The sequence below is a fragment of the Leptonychotes weddellii genome, chromosome 2 (genome assembly GCF_054177405.1).
Source record: "Leptonychotes weddellii isolate Sample4059 chromosome 2, ASM5417740v2, whole genome shotgun sequence".
Lineage (NCBI taxonomy): Eukaryota > Metazoa > Chordata > Mammalia > Carnivora > Phocidae > Leptonychotes > Leptonychotes weddellii.
Window position 1 is genome coordinate 124,828,582 of NC_138370.1, and position 21,540 is coordinate 124,850,121.

Here is a 21,540-nt window from a genome sequence, read left to right on the forward strand (position 1 = left end):
AGATGAACCATGAGAGACTATGGACTCTGAGAAACAAACTGAGGGTTCTAGAGGGGAGGGGGGTGGGAGGATGGGTTAGCCTGGTGATGGGTATTAAAGAGGGTATGTATTGAATGGAGCACTGGGTGTTATACGCAAACAATGAATCATGGAACACTACATCAAAAAAAAAAAAAAGAATTCTACTGGTGTTATGGTACTATTTCTTCTCATGGCTCTTCAATTTTTCAGAGGCACAGCTTATCAAAATATAATAGCTAAGTTTGTTGCATGTTCCATACCTGGTATTGTGTTTAAGACTTCACCTTCATTAGTTCATTTAATGTCTACAATAGTGTTATCAGAAAGACATTAATATTTTGTTCTCATTTTACAGATAAGAAAGTAATCAGAACTTTCAAATAAAAAAAAAAAAAGAAAGCCTAGATGACCCAGAATACTGTACCCTTCAATTAACCAGTGGAAAATCAACTAAGACCAAATGAGAGTATGTGCTGACCATCATAAAAGAGCTGTAAGTAAGATTCCAGAAACCCAGCATTTGAAAGTTCTGGATTGACGGGTTAATATGTAAATGTAGGGGATACACATTGGCCTGATAACAAGGTATATAAATACTGAAAACAGCAAGATAAGTGCACCCAAAATGGGGCAATGTATTGTGGGAGCACAGCTGAGAGATTAATTCTGTCTCTCTTTTGAGGGTGTCTAGGAATGGTTCCTAAAGGAGATAGTATACTTTTTGGGGTCTTAAAGTATGAGCAAGGGTATACTAGTTAGGGAAAGAAGTAAAGGGCATTCCGAACCAACAGAATAACAGGAAAAAAATGGACTAATTTTGAAGTTATGTGTTTAGGAAATGACAAAGAGATATAAGATATAACAGGAAGTATTCATACAGGCTTTAAGGAACTGATGTATGAATAAGAGAAGTTAGCAGCCTGAGGGGTTTGCAGTGCTTCAAGTGTGAGCCAAGGAAGAGGAGTGAAAGAAAGGCAGGGAGGAGGGGAATCAGAGAAGGACTTCCAGTGAGGCCACAGCTGTGTGAGACAGGGCCTTCTCTCTTCTGCTCCTAGGCAACATACAAATGCTACACTTTTAATGACAACAACAAAAACTCCATGATCTCCATTTTTAGCAAAATTAGAAGACATATTTTCCACAGACTCCAAAAAATATGTGAGTTACCCAGGGCTGGCTGAGTTAGCGTATACCACACAGGAAGAAAGGCAGCAAAGAAATACAGAGAATAAGATGGCCCAGTAGCAGTCAATCTCTAAAAATGACTGCAGAAATATACTGTGTGAAGGTGCAGGGCTCACGTCAACATGCAAAATATCTCTCTTATCTATAGCAAAGATAGAAATAAATGCAGAAGAAGCCCTCTTGGATCCAGTCAAGTTCATAGCAGCTAGTAACAGAAAGACCCCCACAGAGGAGCCATTCCAACAGGAAGCAGTTTGAGTCTGTGTAAGTGGTGAAGGAGGGATCCGAGGACTGCCTGGCACCTCCTCCCAACCCCTGCAGAAGTACCCTGAGAATAGCAGATCCACGGAATCCAACTCATTCAATGATAAGTAATTAAAAAAGGATTTGACACAGAATTAGTAAAATGATGCCATGTGATAACCAGCCCAGGAGAATTTGGGGTTCTGATTCTAGTGGTAGTTACATGACTATACGCATTTGTCTAAATTCATGGAACTATACACCCAAAAGAGTGAATTTTACTGTATTTTTTAAGTAAATAAAAGAATACATTTTAAAATGGCAGACCCAAGAAAAAAACAAAAGGAAAAAAAGGTTTTTTAAGAATTTACCAATAGGGGCGCCTGGGTGGCTCAGACGGTTAAGCCTCTGCCTTCGGCTCAGGTCATGATCCCGGGGTCCTGGGATCGAGTCCCGCATCGGGCTCCCTGCTCCTTGGGAGCCTGCTTCTCCCTCTGCCTCTCTCTCTCTCTGTGTCTCTCATGAATAAATAAATAAAATCTTTAAAAAAAAAAAAAAGAATTTACCAATAAACCAATACACTCAACAACAAAAAGTGTTGCAATGGAGGGGCGCCTGGGTGGCTCAGTCGGTTAAGCATCTGCCTTCAGCTCAGGTCATGATCCCAGGTTCCTGGGATCGAGCCCCGCATCGGGCTCCATGCTCAGCAGGAAGCCTGCTTCTCCCTCTCCCACTCCCCTTGCTTGTGTTCCCTCTCTCGCTGTCTCTCTCTCTGTCGAATAAATGAATAAAATCTTTAAAAAAAATAAAAGTATTGCAATGGAAAAGTTGAACATTATGACTAAACATTATGCCAAAAATTTAAAAATTAAGAATGTAAAGTCACAAAACCTGGGGAAAAAAGACTTGAATCCATATAAATTGACCCATAATGGTCAACACTGAGAGAAATTTCAGTAATGTAGCTGGATTGTAAAGATTAAAAAAAGAATGGTGAGAGCAAAAATTCAGATTTGTACATTCAACTCCAGAAAACAGAAAAAGAGCAATATTTATAAGAGGCTCATATAAAAAAAAAATTGGGAGGCAAGGACTTTATATCCAGTAAAATCATCCTCCAAAATAAAAGGTTACAATTTTGAAACTGTAAGACCTCAGGGAATATTATTCCCATGTGTTTTTCCTGAGGAACTTGCTAAATGATTAACTTTAATAAATTAAATATCATATACCTGAGGAAACTAGCAAAAGGACTATTGGAGAGTTTGGAATATATTTAATCATAAAACTAAGACTTAAAAAATATAGGAATTGGGATGATAGACAAAATGTAAGTGCTATTTGCTCTGATTATGGAGAAATGGTACAACTAACAAAATTAGAATGGAAAGGGTACAGATGAGAAAGTTTGCTGATCACCTACTATCTAATGACTAGAATCAAGAGAAAACACTTAAGGCTGATCAATCAAATAATAGAAGCATATTTAGGATTATAAGGTAAAAACATTAAAAGATCATTTTTATTGGCAAATATTAAGTAGGAGACAAAAGAAATGAAATCAGGGAAGAAAAAGAAAGCATTTTTATCATTTTTTTATTAGAGTATCAATAGATACCATATGAAGAAAAGAGAACTAAGAGTACTGTGTAAAGTTAAAACTATTAGAATAACAACAAACCTTCCTAAGTATCAGAAGAACCATATACAAAAAGAAAAAAAAAGTAAAAAATGAATAAAAGCCATAAAAACAACAAACAGAACAGAAAATAATATGACAGACAGTTCAGATCATTCATATTTATAATCATAATAAATTTTCCTAAGTTACCTATTTATAAGAATAATATTTCAAATTGGCTCACAAAGCAAAAACAAAATCTAATTCTTTACTTTATGTAAGGCACATCTAAAACCAAGCTGTTTGGAAATGTTAGAAATAAAAAATGGGCAAACGTGTAGCAGGAAAATTACAAAAAAAGGTAAGATGTTCTTATTGTCAAATAAGGCGAAATTTACATTAAATAAGACAAAGAAGTACACATTATAAAGCAAAGACATGATTCAAATGAGCGCACAACAATAAGAAATATATAAGTAACATATAAAAGAGAAATATAATTCATACAGCAGAAATTACAGGGACTACAAATAGAAAAAGAAACACATTGTATTTGCTGAATTTAATTCACCTTTCTTAATGCACAACAGATCAAAGATATAGAAAATGTACTAACATAATTAATGGTATGTGCCTGATTGTAATATATCACATTTTGAAAGTAGAACATATACTTTCTTTTCATGTGATCAAAGAATATTTTTGAAGTAGTATGATTTTAACTACAAAGAAAATTTTAATTAATACCAAAAAAATAGCTACATAAACTTCAGATATTTTCTTTGATCACAAATCAATAAAGTTATAATTATTGAAAAAATCAGAAATTACAAGTTTCTTCCACTGGGATTTTTTTAAAACCCTATTTTGAATAATTCTTGGGTCAGATCTCCTGGGTAGCTCAGCCAGTTAAGTGTCTGCCTTTAGCTCAAGTCATGATCCCAGGGTCCTAGGATGGAGCCCTACGTTGGGCTCCCTGATCAGCAGGGAGCATGCTTATGCTTCTCCCTCTCCCTCTGCCTCTCTCTCTCTCTCAAATAAATAAATAAAATCTTAAAAAATAAATAAATAATTCTTGGGTCAAAAAGAAAACACAAAATAACTGTACAGAATTTCTAGAAACATTTATAATGAAATTAGCACATATTAGATTCTATAAAATAAAGGTAAAGCACAGAGGAAAACTCACAGATCTAAATTATTGTATCAATAAAATAAAAATAAGAAAATAAGCAAATCAATCACTTTAAAAAGTTAAAGAACAAAAAGGAAACAAAAGAAATTAGAAGGTAAGGTGTTAATATTAAATAGTCTAAAAGCTGTAATATTATAAGCAGTGAGAGAATTCAATAATTGCCAAGTAAAAAATAAACAGTAATAAACAGCTTTCATATATAACAACACATTAGAAGAAAAAGTGAAAGAAAAGACTCCATTATAAGAGGTAAATACAAAAGGTAAAATACTCAGAAACAAACTTAATGAGCAACATACAAAATCTATCTGATAAAAGAAAATCTCCAGAATAACACCAAAAGACATAGGTAAGACTAAAGAACTAGAAAGATAAACCATGTTCTTGGATAAAAGACTCCATATCATAAAGATTAACAATTCTATGTTCACTACAAATTTAATACAATTCCAATAAAAACTGGTAGTTGTGAATTTTATTTTTTGGAAGAATATAATTTCATCCCAAAGTTAGTAAGGACAAATAAAAGACAATAATGAGGACAGCTTTGAAAAGGAAGAACAAGGAGAGGCAACCAACCTAGAAGTACTTGATACCAATCTTATTTCAGTTAACGGTACCACCTTCTGCCCAGCTATACAGAGCAGAAGTCCAAGAGTCTCCCTTCTGTTTCCTCTTTCTTTCACTTGCCATACACCATCAATAAATGTAGAGTATATGTTTAGAACTATCCCAAGGCAAAACTACAAAGCATCCCCCCATCTCTACCTTAGTACAGTCCCCCCCTATGCAGAAAGGTCCCCTTAGACATTAGCGACCCATGCGAGTATGTTCTCTTGAATGAGAGCCTCCCAATGCCCACAAAAATCAAGACCAAACAAAAACCTCCCACTTCCTCAGCACTGATGATTTCAGCATGGAATTGAGAGATACATAATCATCCACTGAGTTGTATATACACATAACCTATAAAGTTTAGAGCAAAAGAAAAAATATTAAGATGAATTTCAATAAGCATAGAGAGCTCTTTTAGGCAACTCCACCCTCCCTTCAATATCCAGTTAACTTGTTATTACCCCTCAGTGAGTCTGACTTGTGAAACCTATGGGAAATATCAAAGTCATATTTAGACTTGATTGATAAGTTTCTTATTATAACGATATCAACCCATGGAGAGGCTTTCAGCCTACTATTCAGGAGACCAGAGGATGATAGCAAAAAAGAGGTAAATCGAGGAGTTAAAGGCAAATGTATTCAAATCATGCCTCAGTCTCTTCTGCCTTTGCCCTTTGCTGATGAGCACCTTGATACCCGATCCTGCTGCTGAGAGCTAGCTATCCTGCAAACTATCTGCTTAGTTAACCTGTGAAAATTCTTGTCATTCCTGTTTTCAGGTCTGGTGCCCTCTTACTTTTCTTCAGCGAATCCTCTGGCTTGCTGCACCTAATCCTTTCTAACTCAACTCTTCCCTGGGGTAACCAGAACTAACAAGTCACAGCAGCTACTCTGCAGAATGATGCATATCTCTGACCCTCAGATGACTTTTTCCCACACTCGGCTTTATCCTCTTATTGTGCATATGATACCAGCCTGGGCGAGGGCCTAATTTTTCTAACTATCACACAGACCCAGATAAAAACTTTTATAAGCAGAGTCTTAAGCAACTTCATGGTGCCCAGCGCTTTACATCATGTTTGTAAGACAGAGCAAGAATAAAAAACTTAGAACCTATCTCCTGGAATCTGAGAGTTCTGTTAGAACTTCATAATTAACTGCTGGGCAAGATATGCTTCTTGCTATATAAAAGTCCACAGTCAATCAAGAATTGTCTACTGGGAGCTGTCTGAGCAGTTTTCTAGGCTATTATTATACTGTAATTTACGTAAAATTGCAGATTGTAGCAAAGAGTTTTGGCAACTAACAGTGCCAATTTGAGGAGAAAAATATTTGCTACTTAAAAAGACGCTAGAACAAACAGCACAATATGCTTCATTTTAGAGTAGCTTTTTTTTTTTTTTTTTTTGGTTTAAATGACTTAAAATGAGGAGTTTATTTTTGTTGGGCGTTTCGAGGTCATTCCCTGGCTTCATTTACTCAATAATCAAGAAATAATCCCAGAACCATGCTAAGCAATGGAGACACACAATTCCACAGTCTCACATGAGAAACAGATATGTAAACTGGGATGAGAATACAGTGTGGTCAGGTCCACGTTAAAAGGCGGTATAAGTCACGGTGTGGGTAGAGAGAGCACCACCATCTCTTCCAGCTAAGAACAGCGCAGGTGCAGTTAAAGGTCTTAGGGAAGAAAGATTCTTGATGTGAGTAGAATTTATTTTGCTTCTGCTTCAATCCCCCTATGCTTTTACTATCCTTGCCCATCGATAAAATATTTTCCATAAAAATGTGAGAAGGGCATGTTATTTAGCCCAGTTAGAAACTTCTTCTTTGCAAGAGCTGAAGTCTACCTTTTTGCAACTTTTACCATGATTCTAGATCTGTCTTCTACAGCAACATAGAACAAGTCTCACTTCCTTTTCCATGAGGCAAATCTTTAAATGCCAGCTTGAACCTGCACTGGTGGATGAAGCAAAATGGCAAATCCAGTAGGAGCTAGAATCTCACATACAGGCGTTTGCTTTGTCACTTTCCCTGGATAAGAGAAAACTGAATCATTCCTGATACATTAACCCATACCATGGTCTGGTTTAAAGGAGGGGCCCTTGGGTGTCTCAGTCAGTTGAGCATCCAACTCTTGATTTCAGCTCAGGTCATGATCTCAGGGTTGTGAGACTTAACCCACTGAGCCACCCAGGTGCTCTGTGCTGGGTGTGGAGCCCGCTTAAGATTCTCTCTCTCCCTCTGCCCCACCCTCTCCCTCTCCCTCTCAAAAAAAAAAAGAGAGAGAGAGAAAAATAAAAGCAAAACACTGAGGAAAACTCTGTATTCATCACCAGAACAGCATCCAAAGGAGAAAAGCAACCTGAGTTCTGGTTTTGGACAAATGCCTCCAGAGGTCTAAAGATTCTGGACTAGAATATGTTTCTTACTCTCTTTGTAAGCTGTGATTGCATCTTGTAGCATACAACAAACAAACAAAAACCTCTCTACAGAACCTATGAAACAAATAATGCAATATATGTTAAGAAAAAAAAAAAAGAAGATAGCAGGAGGGGAAGAATGAAGGGGGGGAAATCGGAGGGGTACACGAACCATGAGAGACTATGGACTCTGAGAAACAAACTGAGGGTTCTAGAGGAGAGGGGGGTGGAGGATGGGTTAGCCTGGTGATGGGTATTAAAGAGGGCACATTCTGCATGGAGCGCTGGGTGTTATGCACAAACAATGAATCATGGAACACTACATCTAAAACTAATGATGTAATGTATGGGGATTAACATAACAATAAAAAAAATTTTTTAAAAAAGAGATATTTGATTGGATACTCAAGTATAGGACAGTCAATTAGTCATTTCTTTATAAGAATCTGTGAATTTGCACCTAAATCTATATATCAAATTATTATTCTTTATCATGTCTCACAAAGGAATGTTTTGCTAACCCTATTCCTGATCTAGCTATTTAACTGTATTTAAGATCGATACCCTCAAAAAAACCCAAATAATAATGAAATTCTCATTTTTACAAAAAAAAAAAAAACCTCTCTACAGAGAAATTCTCTGTAGCAGCTAAATGGACAGAGCCTAAACATACATGATTAAGATGACCCTTATGTAAGAACTTACTATACGTCTAACATTGTTCTAGCACCTTACACATATTATCATACATTTTCCTATCACACACTCTTCATAAGATACCATGAGAGTATTTTTTATAAGGTAGAAACTAATGGATATTAAAGAGGGCATGTATTGAATGGAGCACTGGGTATTATACGCAAACAATGAATCATGGAACACTACATCAAAAAAAATAAATTAATTAAAAAAAAAAGAAACTAATGTTATTTGTATTTTACAAATGAGGAACCTGAAGAGACACAAGAAGTCCAGTAATTTGTCCAAGGTCATACAAACCATCTAAGAGCCAGAATTCAAACTGAGTCAGTCCGGCTCTAAAGCCCAAGCTCCTAATCATGACACTCCACAGCCTCCGTCCGCACTGGGCAGTCAGAAGCGGCACCGCCCGGGTTCAGAGTTATAGATTCAGAGCCAGCAACCACGATGTGGTCACGTCAGTGGGCAGAAGAGCATTTCTGGACAATCACCCTGCCTCTTTTAGGAAGCCACTGAGGGATCTTGGATGACACTTCTTTTTCCTTTGGGACACATTCTACTTTCAGATCCCACCTGACGTACTCCGGTAGTACTGCGAAGAGGCCAGCTAATGGCAGAAAACACATGTGCCTCTGATAAAAAAAGGATGATTTTAGCTTTAGTTTTTCCCATTTGTAAAATGATCAAGAGGTCATTTCCCAGATCTTGAAATAGTATTGCATTCTCCTGACTCCTGAATTCCATTTACTGTAAGGTTGCTATTTCTTTTTTTTTTAAGATTTTATTTATTTATTTGAGATAGAGGGAGAGAGAGAGCACAAGCAGTGGGAGCGGCAGAGTCTGGAGAAGGAGAAGCAGACTCCCCGCTAAGCCTGGACCCCGATGTGGAGCTTGGTCCCAGGACTCTGGGATTATGACCTGAGCTGAAGGCAGACACTGAACCCACTGAGCCACCCAGGTGCTGCTGTAAGTTTTCTATTTCAACTTCAGTTGCTTTATCTGGATTAAATCACTTAAATAATTTTAGAGATAGTTATAGAGCACCTAGAGCTAAGCCTTCTTTTCATGCTTAAAATGGGCCAGGCTTTAAATGCATTTGTATCTGGTCCAGACCTGGCTGGTCTGATTTCCTGTAGATCAGTCCTTCAGTTATCTTCCAAACAACTTGGGCCACTAGGAGGAATGTGGTTTCATTTTTAATTAGTCAAATACCATTTCAGGCTCACTCCTCTTAAACAACTATCTCAAAGTACCTTTGAGACAAAGAGTATTATTAGGGAGGACTGAGTCCTCACCACCAGTGTCTCTAGGTATTTAAAAAAATCTGCCCTGGGCGCCTGGGTGGCTCAGTTGGTTAAGCGACTGCCTTCGGCTCAGGTCATGATCCTGGAGTCCCGGGATCAAGTCCCGCATCGGGCTCCCTGCTCAGCAGGGAGTCTGCTTCTCCCTCTGACCCTCCCCCCTCTCATGCTCTCTCTATCTCATTCTCTCTCTCAAATAAATAAATAAAATCTTTAAAAAAAAATCTGCCCCTTTATTTGGCCAAAAATTACTGAAGTCACAGATTGATTTATTCAACAAAGAGAATATACAAGTGAAAAAATATACATATAATAAAATTCTATGTAGTAATAAATGTTTTGAAGAAAGGAATGCAGAGTCAGTGAATACAGAATAAGAGCATGGGTGCTATTTTGTTAAGGTGGCGAGGGACAGCCCAAGGAGGTAACATTCAGAGAGAAACCCAAAGGAAATCAGAAAAATAATTTATGTAAATAACCTCAAAAAAGCATTCCAGAAGAAGGAAAACCAAGTCAAAGACCCTGACACACGAGCACGTATGACGTGTTTTCTAGGGAAGCAAAGGGCAGCCGTGGCTGGAGGGCAGTGATGGGGGGTGAGAATGGTAGGAAGTGAGAAAAAAGATGCAGCCCAGGCCAGCTCCTGAAAGGTCTTGCATATCACATGAAGGAAGCTGGATTTTATTCTGATGTAATGTTGTGCTGAGTGTTATGGGAAGCCATGCGTGATTGAGACCCACCATGTGGAACATATGGGAGAAGGGACAAGGGTGGATGCAGAGAAACTGGTTTGTAAATTTCATGGTGCTCCAAGTGAAAGACGATGGCTGTCTCAACTAGGATCTTTTTGGTGGATGTGAGCATGGGTATATTTTAAACAGACTGCTAATGGATAAGACATGAGGTGTGAGAGAAAGAGAGGTCAAGGGTGGCCTGAGCAACCGAGCAAGGGTGAACGGACAGTGCTACTTCCTAAGACAGGACAGACTATGGGGAGTAAAATTAAGATTGAAGGTTTGCATATGGTAAGTTTGAAGTGCCTACTGGCCATCCAAGTGGACTTGCCAAGTGGACAGTGGTTCCAGGGGTCTCAACACCTAGGAAATACAGAGGGTATTTAAGACTTTGGGACTAGAAAAGATGACCTAGGAATGGTTCTGGAATGAGAAGTGAAACCCTGGGCTTATTCCAATGTTTTGAGCAGTTGCCCTCAACCTTGACCACATTAGAATCTTCTATGAAGCATTCCAAAAAATACTGATACTCAGGTCCAGCTTGAAAGATTCTGATTTAATTGCTGTGTGTTGGGCTCAGGCAACCATACTTTTAAAAGCCCTTCAATGATTCTAGTGGGCAGCTAAGGTTGAGAACCACTGGTTTAGAAGTTGGGAAGAATACAATGACCCAGAAACAAGAGAATGAGAAGAAATATCTAGTGAAAGAAAAGAAATACATGCCAGTGGTAGCTTTAATCCGTGCTTAAGCAATAACAGAAATAGCCCTATATGATGTGGCCATTTCATTAAATTAAAAAGCATGTTATGAATATCACTCAGTTCATTCCACAGTTTCTTGCTTATAAGAACCCTCAGGAGAAATTACTTTTCAGTTTTAACACCAAAAAATGTTTTATTTATCCTGAGCATGTATTTATTTTTAATTCTAAAGACACTTAATTGGGTAACCGATTATTTTTTTCCAGGGAAAGAGTTCTCAAGATGAAATTAGTGACCCAATCATAAAGTATAGTTTAGACTCAAACAAATTCACCTAACATATATTCAGCACTAGTATATGAAAAGCAATGTGCTTGGCAGTGGTAATATGTCCATGAAGATTTAATGATATGCCTATTTTTAATAGCCTTATTCTTGGTTCTGTTTTAGTTCTAGGCCTTGCTTCTCCCTTTTAACTATTTCACACTGGCATTGTGTTTCATATATTGCTGTGGCCCACCTTAAATACTTTTTAGAATAAGTATACTGTAACAGCTAACATGTACCCAACACTCACCATGTGTGAATATTAAATCCCTTACAGGGATCAGCTCACTTAATTCTCCAAACAACCATGCATACCCCGATCTCACAGGAACATGCGGGAACAGAATGTGTGTTCAGGCAACAAAGAGTCTATGCTCATTGACACTAGGTTTTCCTGTTCTAGGAGTCAATCTTCACCATTCAAGACTGCAGCTATGGTGTGAACAATATGGCAATCATAAATAAGATAATTGGTTTTGAAACCTTATATTTCTAGGATTATTTTCCTATTAATAGGGATGAAATGTTTTGAGTCATCTACATGAATCAGTTCCTCAGGTGACCAAATTCCCCATGGTACCAAATTGCCAAATCAGGATTGACAGAATTTCTGATTGTGAAACAGATTTTAAGCTATAAAGACTAACTAAAGCAATCAGAACCTTCTGAATCCTAGCCAAAATGAGCTAGCCAGCTTAGCCATGGGACAAGGGGTGCTGACATGAGCCAAAGTATTGTTTTTTCCTTTCTAGTTGTTTTGGCTAGAAGGGGTGTGTGTGTGTTGGTGCAGAAGGGGTCTGTTTGTTACAGCCTTATATAATTTTTGCATTTACTTTCTACTCTCCAAGATTAACAGATGAAAATAAACTCCAGGACTTTACTACAAAGTCTTACTCTGCAAACATGCTTAAAAGATCATACACAAACACTAAATAAGTATTTCCAAGGTTTCTGCCTGCATTTGAGAGTGAAATACGCAGACATCTCGAAGAACACTGTACTGCTTACTGCCCTTCTATTCATCCTCTCTGTGGAAAAAGACTAGACCTCTGGGGGTATGCTAGTACAAACATAGCAAATATCTAGATGCAAACAGAGCAAATATAAATACAAATACATGTATTTTGTTAGAGGAAAAAACAAAAATCAAAAACCAACTTCCAGAGTCAAATACTAAATATTATTACCCTCTCAGAGATTCACAGTGCTTACCATGTTAAAGGCTATGCTATAATACTACATTAAAGTCTCTGAGAAATATCACAGTCAAGTTATAGGTTCGATTTTATTTAATCCAGATTTCCCAAACTTACTTGAACAACTCCCCTCTCTTATTTTTCTTTTTAAATCAAACCCATTTAAGATTTTGTGGTACACTGGTGTTGCTAAGAATACAGCTTATGTATTAGCTGTATTAAATCTTCCATGATACTCTTGGTCGACAAGTAAATTTACCCATTCATTTGTTGAACAAAGACTCTCTGGACAGCTATTGTGTGAGGTGCAGGAGATAAAATGGGAAGATAAACAGATGTTGTCTTTGCTTTTGTGGGGTTAATAGTCCAGTGAGTGTGATGAACATTAATCAAATAATGACTAAGAAATGCTAATCACAAACTGATAAATGATGTGAAGGAAAAGTTCTTCAATGTGTCCATGGTGGTGTGTGGGAGAGGGTGGGACAGGCTATCAGAGAAGCCTGCTCGAGAAGTTATATCTGAGCTGACATATAATACATGAGTAAGAAGGAACACTCCTATCTACAATGCTGAAGGATGACAGGTGAGGGGTTAAAACAGAACAATGAGGGAGGGGGCAAAGAGAAGCAGCTCTGGGATGTCCTGAAAGTCTGCAGAAATATTCACAATGGGAAATAGAAAAAGACCTCAGAATAAGAAAAGCAACAAATTATAAGAAGAAAAAAAAATAGAAGAAACTTCAGATATACTAATTGATTAAACAGAGTAGAGCCCACACTATTGAAGTGCATTTAGTACCTTTATATATAACACTCTTGGCACTGACTTTATTTATTGTTTTTATAGATTTATTTATTTATTCTGGAGAGAAAGTGAGTGTGCAGGGGGAGGGGTAAGAATCTTCAAGCAGACTCCCCGCTGAGTGCGGAGCCCAATGGGGTTCAGTCTCATGAACCTGAGCTCATGACTTGAGACAAAACCAAGAGTTGGACTCTCAACCGACTAAGCCACCCAGGCGCCCCTGACTTTATTTTTTTAAATCACTAAATCATCATTTATATTTATGGTATGAACGATTTATTTTGTAGAGAGTGAAATGTTTTCTTCCAGATTTTAGGAATTTTTAATAATTTCAGATGAGATCAGGTGCTTTCAGGGTGGTATGGCCATAGATGGAATTTTTCATAATTTCAAGTAGAAGATAGTTTTGTTTTTGCTTATTAGGTGGGATTTTTTGGTCTGAAGTGAAGAATAGTAACAGAAGGTAGACAACAGGAAGGCATGACATTCATCTATAACTGTATTTAGAAACTATTCCTTCCTATAGTTAAACTCTTTATTATAGAAAGCTCTACCTCTTTCGCAGCTCTTTGCACGATTATGGTGATTAATCCTTCATACCTAACTGTTTAATGGCTGGCTGTCCTTCCTACTAGACTGTGGGCTCAAGAGGACAGAGCAATAGCTGATATACTCACCATCGTAGTCCCCACACTTAGTGACAAAGAAATCAGCCCCTCTGTAACAAGACAGCCACATCGATCAGCAGGTTGAGGGGGAAAAAAAGTTAGCCTAAAGAAAAGGATAGATCCTAAGCATTTTACTGGGAAACACTGTGACCTCTTTCAATTAATGCTGCCAGCAGCACCCTCCCCTCCATTCCCAGTATCCTGAGATCTCCTCTCTCCTTCCTCTGACAGTCATGAGCCACCGTCCTCCCCTGTGATCTGATTCTTGGGGAAAGGGGAGTCTTAAGTTATACTTTTATATAAACGCCTGTAATTTTAAAATATGAAGGAATTAGTGTCTGAGAAGCACCTAGCTACTTCTCTCTCCCTCTTCCCCTTCCTTCTCAATATACAGGCATTTTTTGTTTTCAGTAAGCGACAATGTTTTATTTTAAATTCCTAGCCTGTAGTCTCACTTTCTACAACACTAGCACAGTACTTGGCACATAGGAAACACTAAATAAACTTTTACTGATGGACTGGCTGGTTGCATTACTCCGTACCAAGCCCTGTGCTAAATTTCAGATACAAAAAGCCAGACACATATGTGTCATTGAGAAGTTCAAGTTCACTATGCGTGTGTAGGAAAGAACAGGTAGATGATCAACATGTGAGAGGATTAGTACTGTGATCGCAGCATATACAACATGCATAAAGCAGAAGATTTGGGCTGCATCTGGAAAGACGGGTGGGAGGTAGGAAGCCGAGTCCCAAGCAGAGGGAACAGGGTACATGAGGGCAAGGAGGCTTGGAAGACATGGCATGTTCGAAGACCAGCGCGGGATTCTATGGAGCTTCGGCATCGGGTCCCAGGAAGAAAGCGGCAGGAGGAATGCCTTAAAGGGCAGTGTGGAGCAGACCACAATAACCTTATGAGTGGTACCTCGAACACGCAGGCTTACAGACACTAGAAAAGGGATGCTCTCTGCCGGTAATAAAACAAATGCCTTGTACTCTGAAGTCATGGGGAAAGAGAGAAAATGAAAGGGAAAGAGAAAGGCTTAGACGTCACTTTACATTTTAAATAATGGTTAATGTTAGTTGCAAGAGTGTCATAGTCCCAGCTGCCTGGTGTAAGAATACATGCTATTTTCCAAGCACAGTGCTTTCCAGATAAGAGCTGGCTGAATTTAGGAGATGTTAAAAATTAAGCAGTACTGGGGGTGCCTGGGTGGCTCAGGCGGTTAAGTGTCTGCCTTCAGCCCAGGTCATGTTCTAGGGGTCCTGGGATCAAGCCCCACATCAGGCTCGCTGCTCAATGAAGAGTCTGCTTCTCCCTCTCCCTCTGACCCTCCCCCTGGCTCGTGCTCTTTCTCTCTCAAATAAATAAAATCTTAAAAAAAAATTAAGCAGTACTCTTATTATTCAGCTAAGAAAAGGAGACAAGAACAAGCATTTTTTTTTTCTATTACTTTCCACTATGCAAACTCAGCGCTGGAATTCAGTAAGGTCTAATGGACACGGAGGCATCACAAGACATAATATCTCCAATATCTTATCAGGGGCCTTCTCACTTAGGGGTCATGGGATGGGAGGAATAGTGACCAAATGCCTGCCATCCTCCCTGCCCCAGTTTGACAATGGTTCATTCCATGGAGGTAGCAAACATCCCACTCCACTCTGCTGCCAACAAGACTAAGTCTCAGGCTCTGTGGTGTGAGCCTTTGCATGACTCCTGCATTCCTAGGCGTTTCTATTTGGCTCCTCTCTTTGAAACCCGAGAATGCCTGGCCCAACCTGGCACTGGGCTGAGCTTAATCACACATACCACTGAGATCACGTTGCACTACCTGGAACCTCCACTCCTGTGTTACCTCCTGACAGCACCTCCTGCAGGTGAGAGAGAATGCTCCCAGTCTGGCAAAAGTGTTTATTTTCACACCTGGAGCCAATTTTCGCAAAGGAAGGGCATTCTCTTGGCAAAATGTCTTATGGTTTTCCATTTAGATAGGCTGCCCCTTGAATAAAAATGACCTGATAGACAGAAAGGTGTGGCAGAAGGGTAGCTTGAATTCAAAAGCTGAACACCAATGCAGAAGCAGTGTTTGGAGAAAACTGTGTCCAAAGATGAACTCTACAGATGCAGACTGTCATCTTCCAGAAACAGAGAACTAAGTCTTTTCTACCACTGTTCCCCACAGTGTTTCACAGAGAATTAAGTACTGAATGCATATTGTCTGAGTGAATTCAAGAAGATCCCTGAGCCCATTGACCTCTAAGCATAATCAGCTTGTTGCTGTCCTTTTCAAAATGCTATTGAAAAAGTCCTTGCATCAGGGCGCCTGGGTGGCTCAGTCGGTTGAGTGTCTGACTCTTGGTTTTGGCTCAGGTCATGATCCATCTCAGGGTTGTGAGATTGAGCCCCATGTTGGGCTCTATTTTCAGTGGGGAGTCCGCTTGGGATTCTCCCTCCCTCCCCTCCCCTCTCCGCCACCGCTAACACATGTGTGAGCACTCTCACTCTCAAATAAATAAATAAATCTTTAAAAAAGAAAAGGTCCCTGCATCCATGTAGGGACTGCAATGATACCACAATCTTTCAGCTAAAGGAGAAGCATGTAACTCCATGTCATTGGCCATTTAGGCGGAATCTGTTTAGATGCGATGTCCTACATAAGAATATAAAATATGAAGAGACATTTACTCTAAGAAAACTTGAAATAAAATCAGATTCTGTATTCTTTTGATGACAAGTAATAATATTAACACCTGGTCATTATGGTACTTTGTTATCTTGCAGGAATTTCTGTTTTAGAGAAACTCAAGAACTTCCCTCTTGCTTCCTCACGATAAAGCTAAAAATAAAGACACTGGGCTGATACCAAAGGTATTCAGTTTCCATTATGAAAAAAGGTGAAACTGGGTAGGTTACCACATACGAAGAAGTTAAAAGAATACACAGTGTCTTCTAGGTGGTCACAATGGCCCTCAAACATCCATGAAAGGAGTGGATCTCAAGAGAAGAGATTCTCCATTGTCAATATCTTTACATCCCCTCAATTAATCACAGGCTTCCCTAAGCAAATGCAATGTTTGCTTAGAGATGCCAGATTTTATTTTGTGCCATTGACTATCTATAATTTAAAACACCCATACTTGCATATCGTGTGCCTCTGTATCTATACCCCCCTCCCTTTACCACCAACACTGTAAGCTCTTGAAAGACAAGAACCATCTCTCACCTACTCTCTAGAAACTACAGAGTGGCTCAAATGCCATGTCCTCAGCAAAGCCTTCTGCGAGGACGTGTCCTCAGGAGAACATAATCTCCCTGCAGCATCCTGCTGTGTTGAGCATCAGCACTAACTTTTGTCTCAAGATTTTAGCACATTCCCAGTCCTTTAAATATTTCAAGCCCTTGAGGGATTAAAAGAAGCTCTTTCTCACCAAACAGCTGGGATTCATGTCCTAAATAATCAGGACTAAAAGCTAGCCAAGAGTAGACACATATTAATCAAGCTAAATTACAGTATGGCCGTTTTTCTTCTAGTACAATTATCTTTGGCTTTAAGACACAAATGAATAATTAGGGTTCTGAATCTCTTCTGGCAAAGAAATACAGTGTGAGCTGAATGCTCAACATTGTGAGTGTCATCAGAACAGTTCTATAGATATGAATTTGCCGAGTTAATCCCCCTTCATTATCTCCATTAGCTAACAATGCACATGTAGTCACTGCACATAATTACTGCTCTAACAGACAGGGACGTTTGAAATATTAACTTTCCCACAGACTCCAAATCTTCAGTAAGCAGCTCTCAACAATTCATTATATTAATCATGTATGTCACCACACTCCCATTAAATATGCATAAGATTAAATACCACTCATGTTGCAAACTGCTCAACATCATTTTTAATATAATTTATTACCTTTTAGATACTGTAACTATAACGGCACCTAGGTGCTGCTATAATAAATGGAAATTTAACTACCTGGCCTATAAGTGACCAGTATTATAACTAATTCCACTTTTATTCAATTTTTAACATGCATTCATGAGAATATTTTATAATACAAAGTGTAAAATATCTACAAAATTAATATGTATTATGACATAGGGATGTCTAATTTAAAATTGCATAAAGAAGGGATAAATTGATTTTCTTAGACTTAGGTACTTAAGACAATGGAAACTTATCAAGAAATTAGCATACAATATATTGATATCTATAAGAAAAGTACAACGGAAAGTATGATTTGGAATATTATGACATCATATTTCTAATCAAATACTTTACAGACTTCATAAATTCTATGTTTATCCAAATTATTGCAACAAAGACTAGATTTAATCCAAAAGAAGTAAACATAAAACCCACCAGAAAAAGACAATAAAATTTCAAATGAAGGTAAAGAATACATCATCAGCCTTGGATCATGTAACTCCACACCTTACAGTTAATATGGCCATAGATTATTAAGTTAAGCATATAATGGAAATAATAGTAATAGCCACAGTTCACACTTACCAAGCACTTAACTTAATATGTCGGGCACTGTAATTAGAGCTTTATGTTCATATCTCATCTAATATTCACAATAACCCAGTGAAGGAAATATTAATATTATTTGCACTTTACAGATATGGGAAGTGGTGACTTGTATGGCATAAATGTCTCATTCAAGGACACAGGGCGTGGCAGGAGAGGGGTCTGACCCCCAAGTCTATCCTCCTAAACACAGTCAGCATCCAGCTGCCAGCTCTGGATTCACCATTTCCTTGTGTGGCCTTGGGTAAGTCACCTGAACTCTCTAAAGATCATTTCTTTTAGCTGCAAAATGTAAGTAATATTAATATATGCCAGAATGACTGAGAACGAAATAAGATGGCTTATGAGAAAGTACCATGCAAGTCGTGGAGTGACATAATGCTGCTTGTTATGTTATCGATGAGATAAGAAAATAAAATGCTGAAAATGAAGAAAAAAATTACACACTGACACCAAGTCAAAATTTTCCAACAAAAACGGTATACCTAGGTAAACGTTTCTGGTTGTTTTAACTTGCTTAACATAGAAATTACTGCATAAAGGCAAATATGAATCAATATATTATATCCTAAGAGACAGATAAGCACTAGTAGATTAAGTTACAAGTGAATAGTAACACTAGAACTGTAGATGTTCACTATGAAAACTGTGTGCATATTACTAGATTTGGCCTTTCAAAGAGCTCCTCAAGACTAAGGCTTTTTAAAGTTCCCTGGAGTCATCATCAGGCCCTAATTCACTATGATCCACACATACATTTTGATTAGTGGCAATATTTAAATTCTTAGGCCCAGGAAGGAGAAAGCAATATTCAAAAGTCTCATTCATCATTTTAGATAAGTGATATGTCATCACTGGGTTTCTTTTTCCATAGGGCTTTGTGAGTGTCTGTGGGTATGGGTGTGTGTGTGTGTGTGAGCATGCAGAAGTCTATCAACATGTGACTGTTATGTATTTAGTGGCTTTCCACTTTTCTTAATGTTTATATTGTCAATTATTTAAAGGAAGTGTATATGGTTAAAATAATAGTAATAGGGACAGAGGGGCCATGTATTTCCAGCAATTATTTTATTCACTTTCAAGGTGCTCATGTCATTAGATGAGGAAGAAGGGAAGCCTTTATTTGCATAAACCCATGAATATACCAAGTCACATTTCCAAGCATCCTGACCTGATGATTTTAAGAACGAAGAAAATCGCAAGAGTATATGGAATCAAGGTCCAACCTACCTCCCGGCCGTTCGTGCTCTCCATCAGTGTGTAAAAGCATGGCAATGGGCATCCCTACATTCTTGGATCTTCCAGCTACAACCACATTTTTCCCAAATGTTTCAATTCCTTAAAACACAGAGTTTGATTTAAATGAAGAATCAACAACAAGAAGCAGATTAAACATTTGAACAGCCAACTAAAACATTCTTTAAAAACTTCTAATGAAGTTTGAGTTATTGTGTGGCTTGTCTATAATGTGCCCACATTCATTTTTTATAAATATTCTTTTTACGCTTCTTGGCTTTGTCACTTCCTCTATAATTGTCCTTGTTAAAAAACTACATTTTCAAGTTGCCATTAAATTACTTTTAAACATGGAGATTCACATGAAGAGTTAGACATGCAAAGACTTAAAATATATTAACTACTAATTATAAAGTAAGCAAAGTACAACAATGTCGAGCTTAATTGGCAATCAAAATTTTAGCAAATCTGGAACAAAATGAAGTGGGAAAAAGTGTATTTTTTTACAAAGCTCATGCCTTTACCCCATAGGAAAGAGGTGCTGAATTTTAGGGACTCAAAAAGGTCTGAAAGATAAAACTTGCAAATATAACACACTCTATTTTGTTTGGGCACAATTGCTTCATAAGTAAAATGAAGAAGTTAGAATTCAGGTTTTTACAAGTAGTAATATCCTAAAAGGATGGTTCTAGGATCTGTTTTCTCTTGGAAATTTTCTCCTTCCATTAGAAAACAGCAGATTTGAAAGGAGAAGATGCTGTCAGAAATGGAAGGGACAGTCAGGGAGGCAGGACGATCACAAACATAAAAGCAGTATGGAATTGATTAATGTAGAGATAAACATTTCTCTATACACCTCAAGGGTTCAAGAGAGTATTACTGTATTTAGAGCACAGTTCAAATGTAAATGTCTATAGTAAAAACCTAGGTCATTAGAGTTGGCTCAAATATGATCACCGCATTTTGTTTTTATTTATTTTTTTATTTTTTATTTTTTTAAAGATTTTATTTATTTATTTGACAGAGAGAGACACAGTGAGAGCAGGAACATAAGCAGGGGGAGTAAGAGAGGGAGAAGCAGGCTTCCCGCGGAGCAGAGCCCGATTGGGGCTTAATCCCAGGACCCTGGGATCACGACCTGAGCCGAAGGCAGACGCCCAACGACCGAGCCACCCAGGCGCCCCGCATTTTGTTTTTAAAGGTAAGGAAAACTACAATTCATTTTGGAAAATGCACATTACGTGTATAATTTAAAAGTAGGGAGACAAACCTACTCTTGGGGAAATTCACTCCTACAAGGTGCAACGGCAGTTACCTGTAACCTGGCATGCATTTTCATTTTATTTTACTTTGGGTTATTCTTTGACTTCTATAACTTTACAACTTTCCATGGACTGAAGTTCTATGGCTTATCATTTTCTTTCACTCAGTAGTGAAGTGGTTCCATCAGGGCACTGCACAAATGCTCAGTGTGGCCCTCAGCACCCACGTCCCACGGACCTCAAGTTACCAACCTGTCCTCTTGATGATTTCCCAAACAGCACTGGCAGTGGCAGGTATGAGAGAATGCTGATCAAGGCACAATCTTCCAACATTGATAATATGAAATCCATCTACATCTTTTTCAGGGGAAATTCCATTGCACACTGTTCGCTCGTCCACATGGTCTGAAAAGTAAATAAAATTGGTCTAATTTTAAAATGGTCATTTATTTGGAGGTCTTTACTTGAAATCTGCAGACCTACATTATGATTTGGCTTCAGGAAAGGTGTAAAATCATTACTCTGTCCTTTTTCTTTCCACCAAAATAGCCAAAGTGCTCTTGGCTGATGGCTATAATTAACCACCGTTAAGAGTTTAGACAATTGCAGGGCCGGAAACGGCTGGCCTGGTAAAGGGAAAAATGTGTGAAATAAAACAATGTCAATGAGACCTGGAAACAGCCAGGTCCTAAGTCTTTGCCTCAATAAGTTTACCTACTTAGTAGTTTAAATCTATGTTTTTCCCATACAAGACATTTCTACAATTCGGCTT

At 38.2% G+C, this 21,540-nt stretch overlaps 1 protein-coding gene across 9 annotated transcripts in view; it reads right to left on the bottom strand.

Moving 5' to 3' along the window:
• The window catches only part of MTHFD2L (methylenetetrahydrofolate dehydrogenase (NADP+ dependent) 2 like), a 128,013-nt gene that overhangs the window by 70,510 nt on the left and 35,963 nt on the right, over window positions 1–21,540 (bottom strand). For all 9 annotated transcript variants that reach the window (XM_006729813.3, XM_081812285.1, XM_081812288.1 and 6 more), the window contains 2 exons: window positions 21,021–21,173; window positions 19,501–19,608 (listed from right to left, as the gene is read on the bottom strand). In XM_006729813.3, the coding sequence (XP_006729876.2) occupies window positions 19,501–19,608; window positions 21,021–21,173 (261 nt within the window). The remainder of the gene's footprint in view (window positions 1–19,500; window positions 19,609–21,020; window positions 21,174–21,540) is intronic.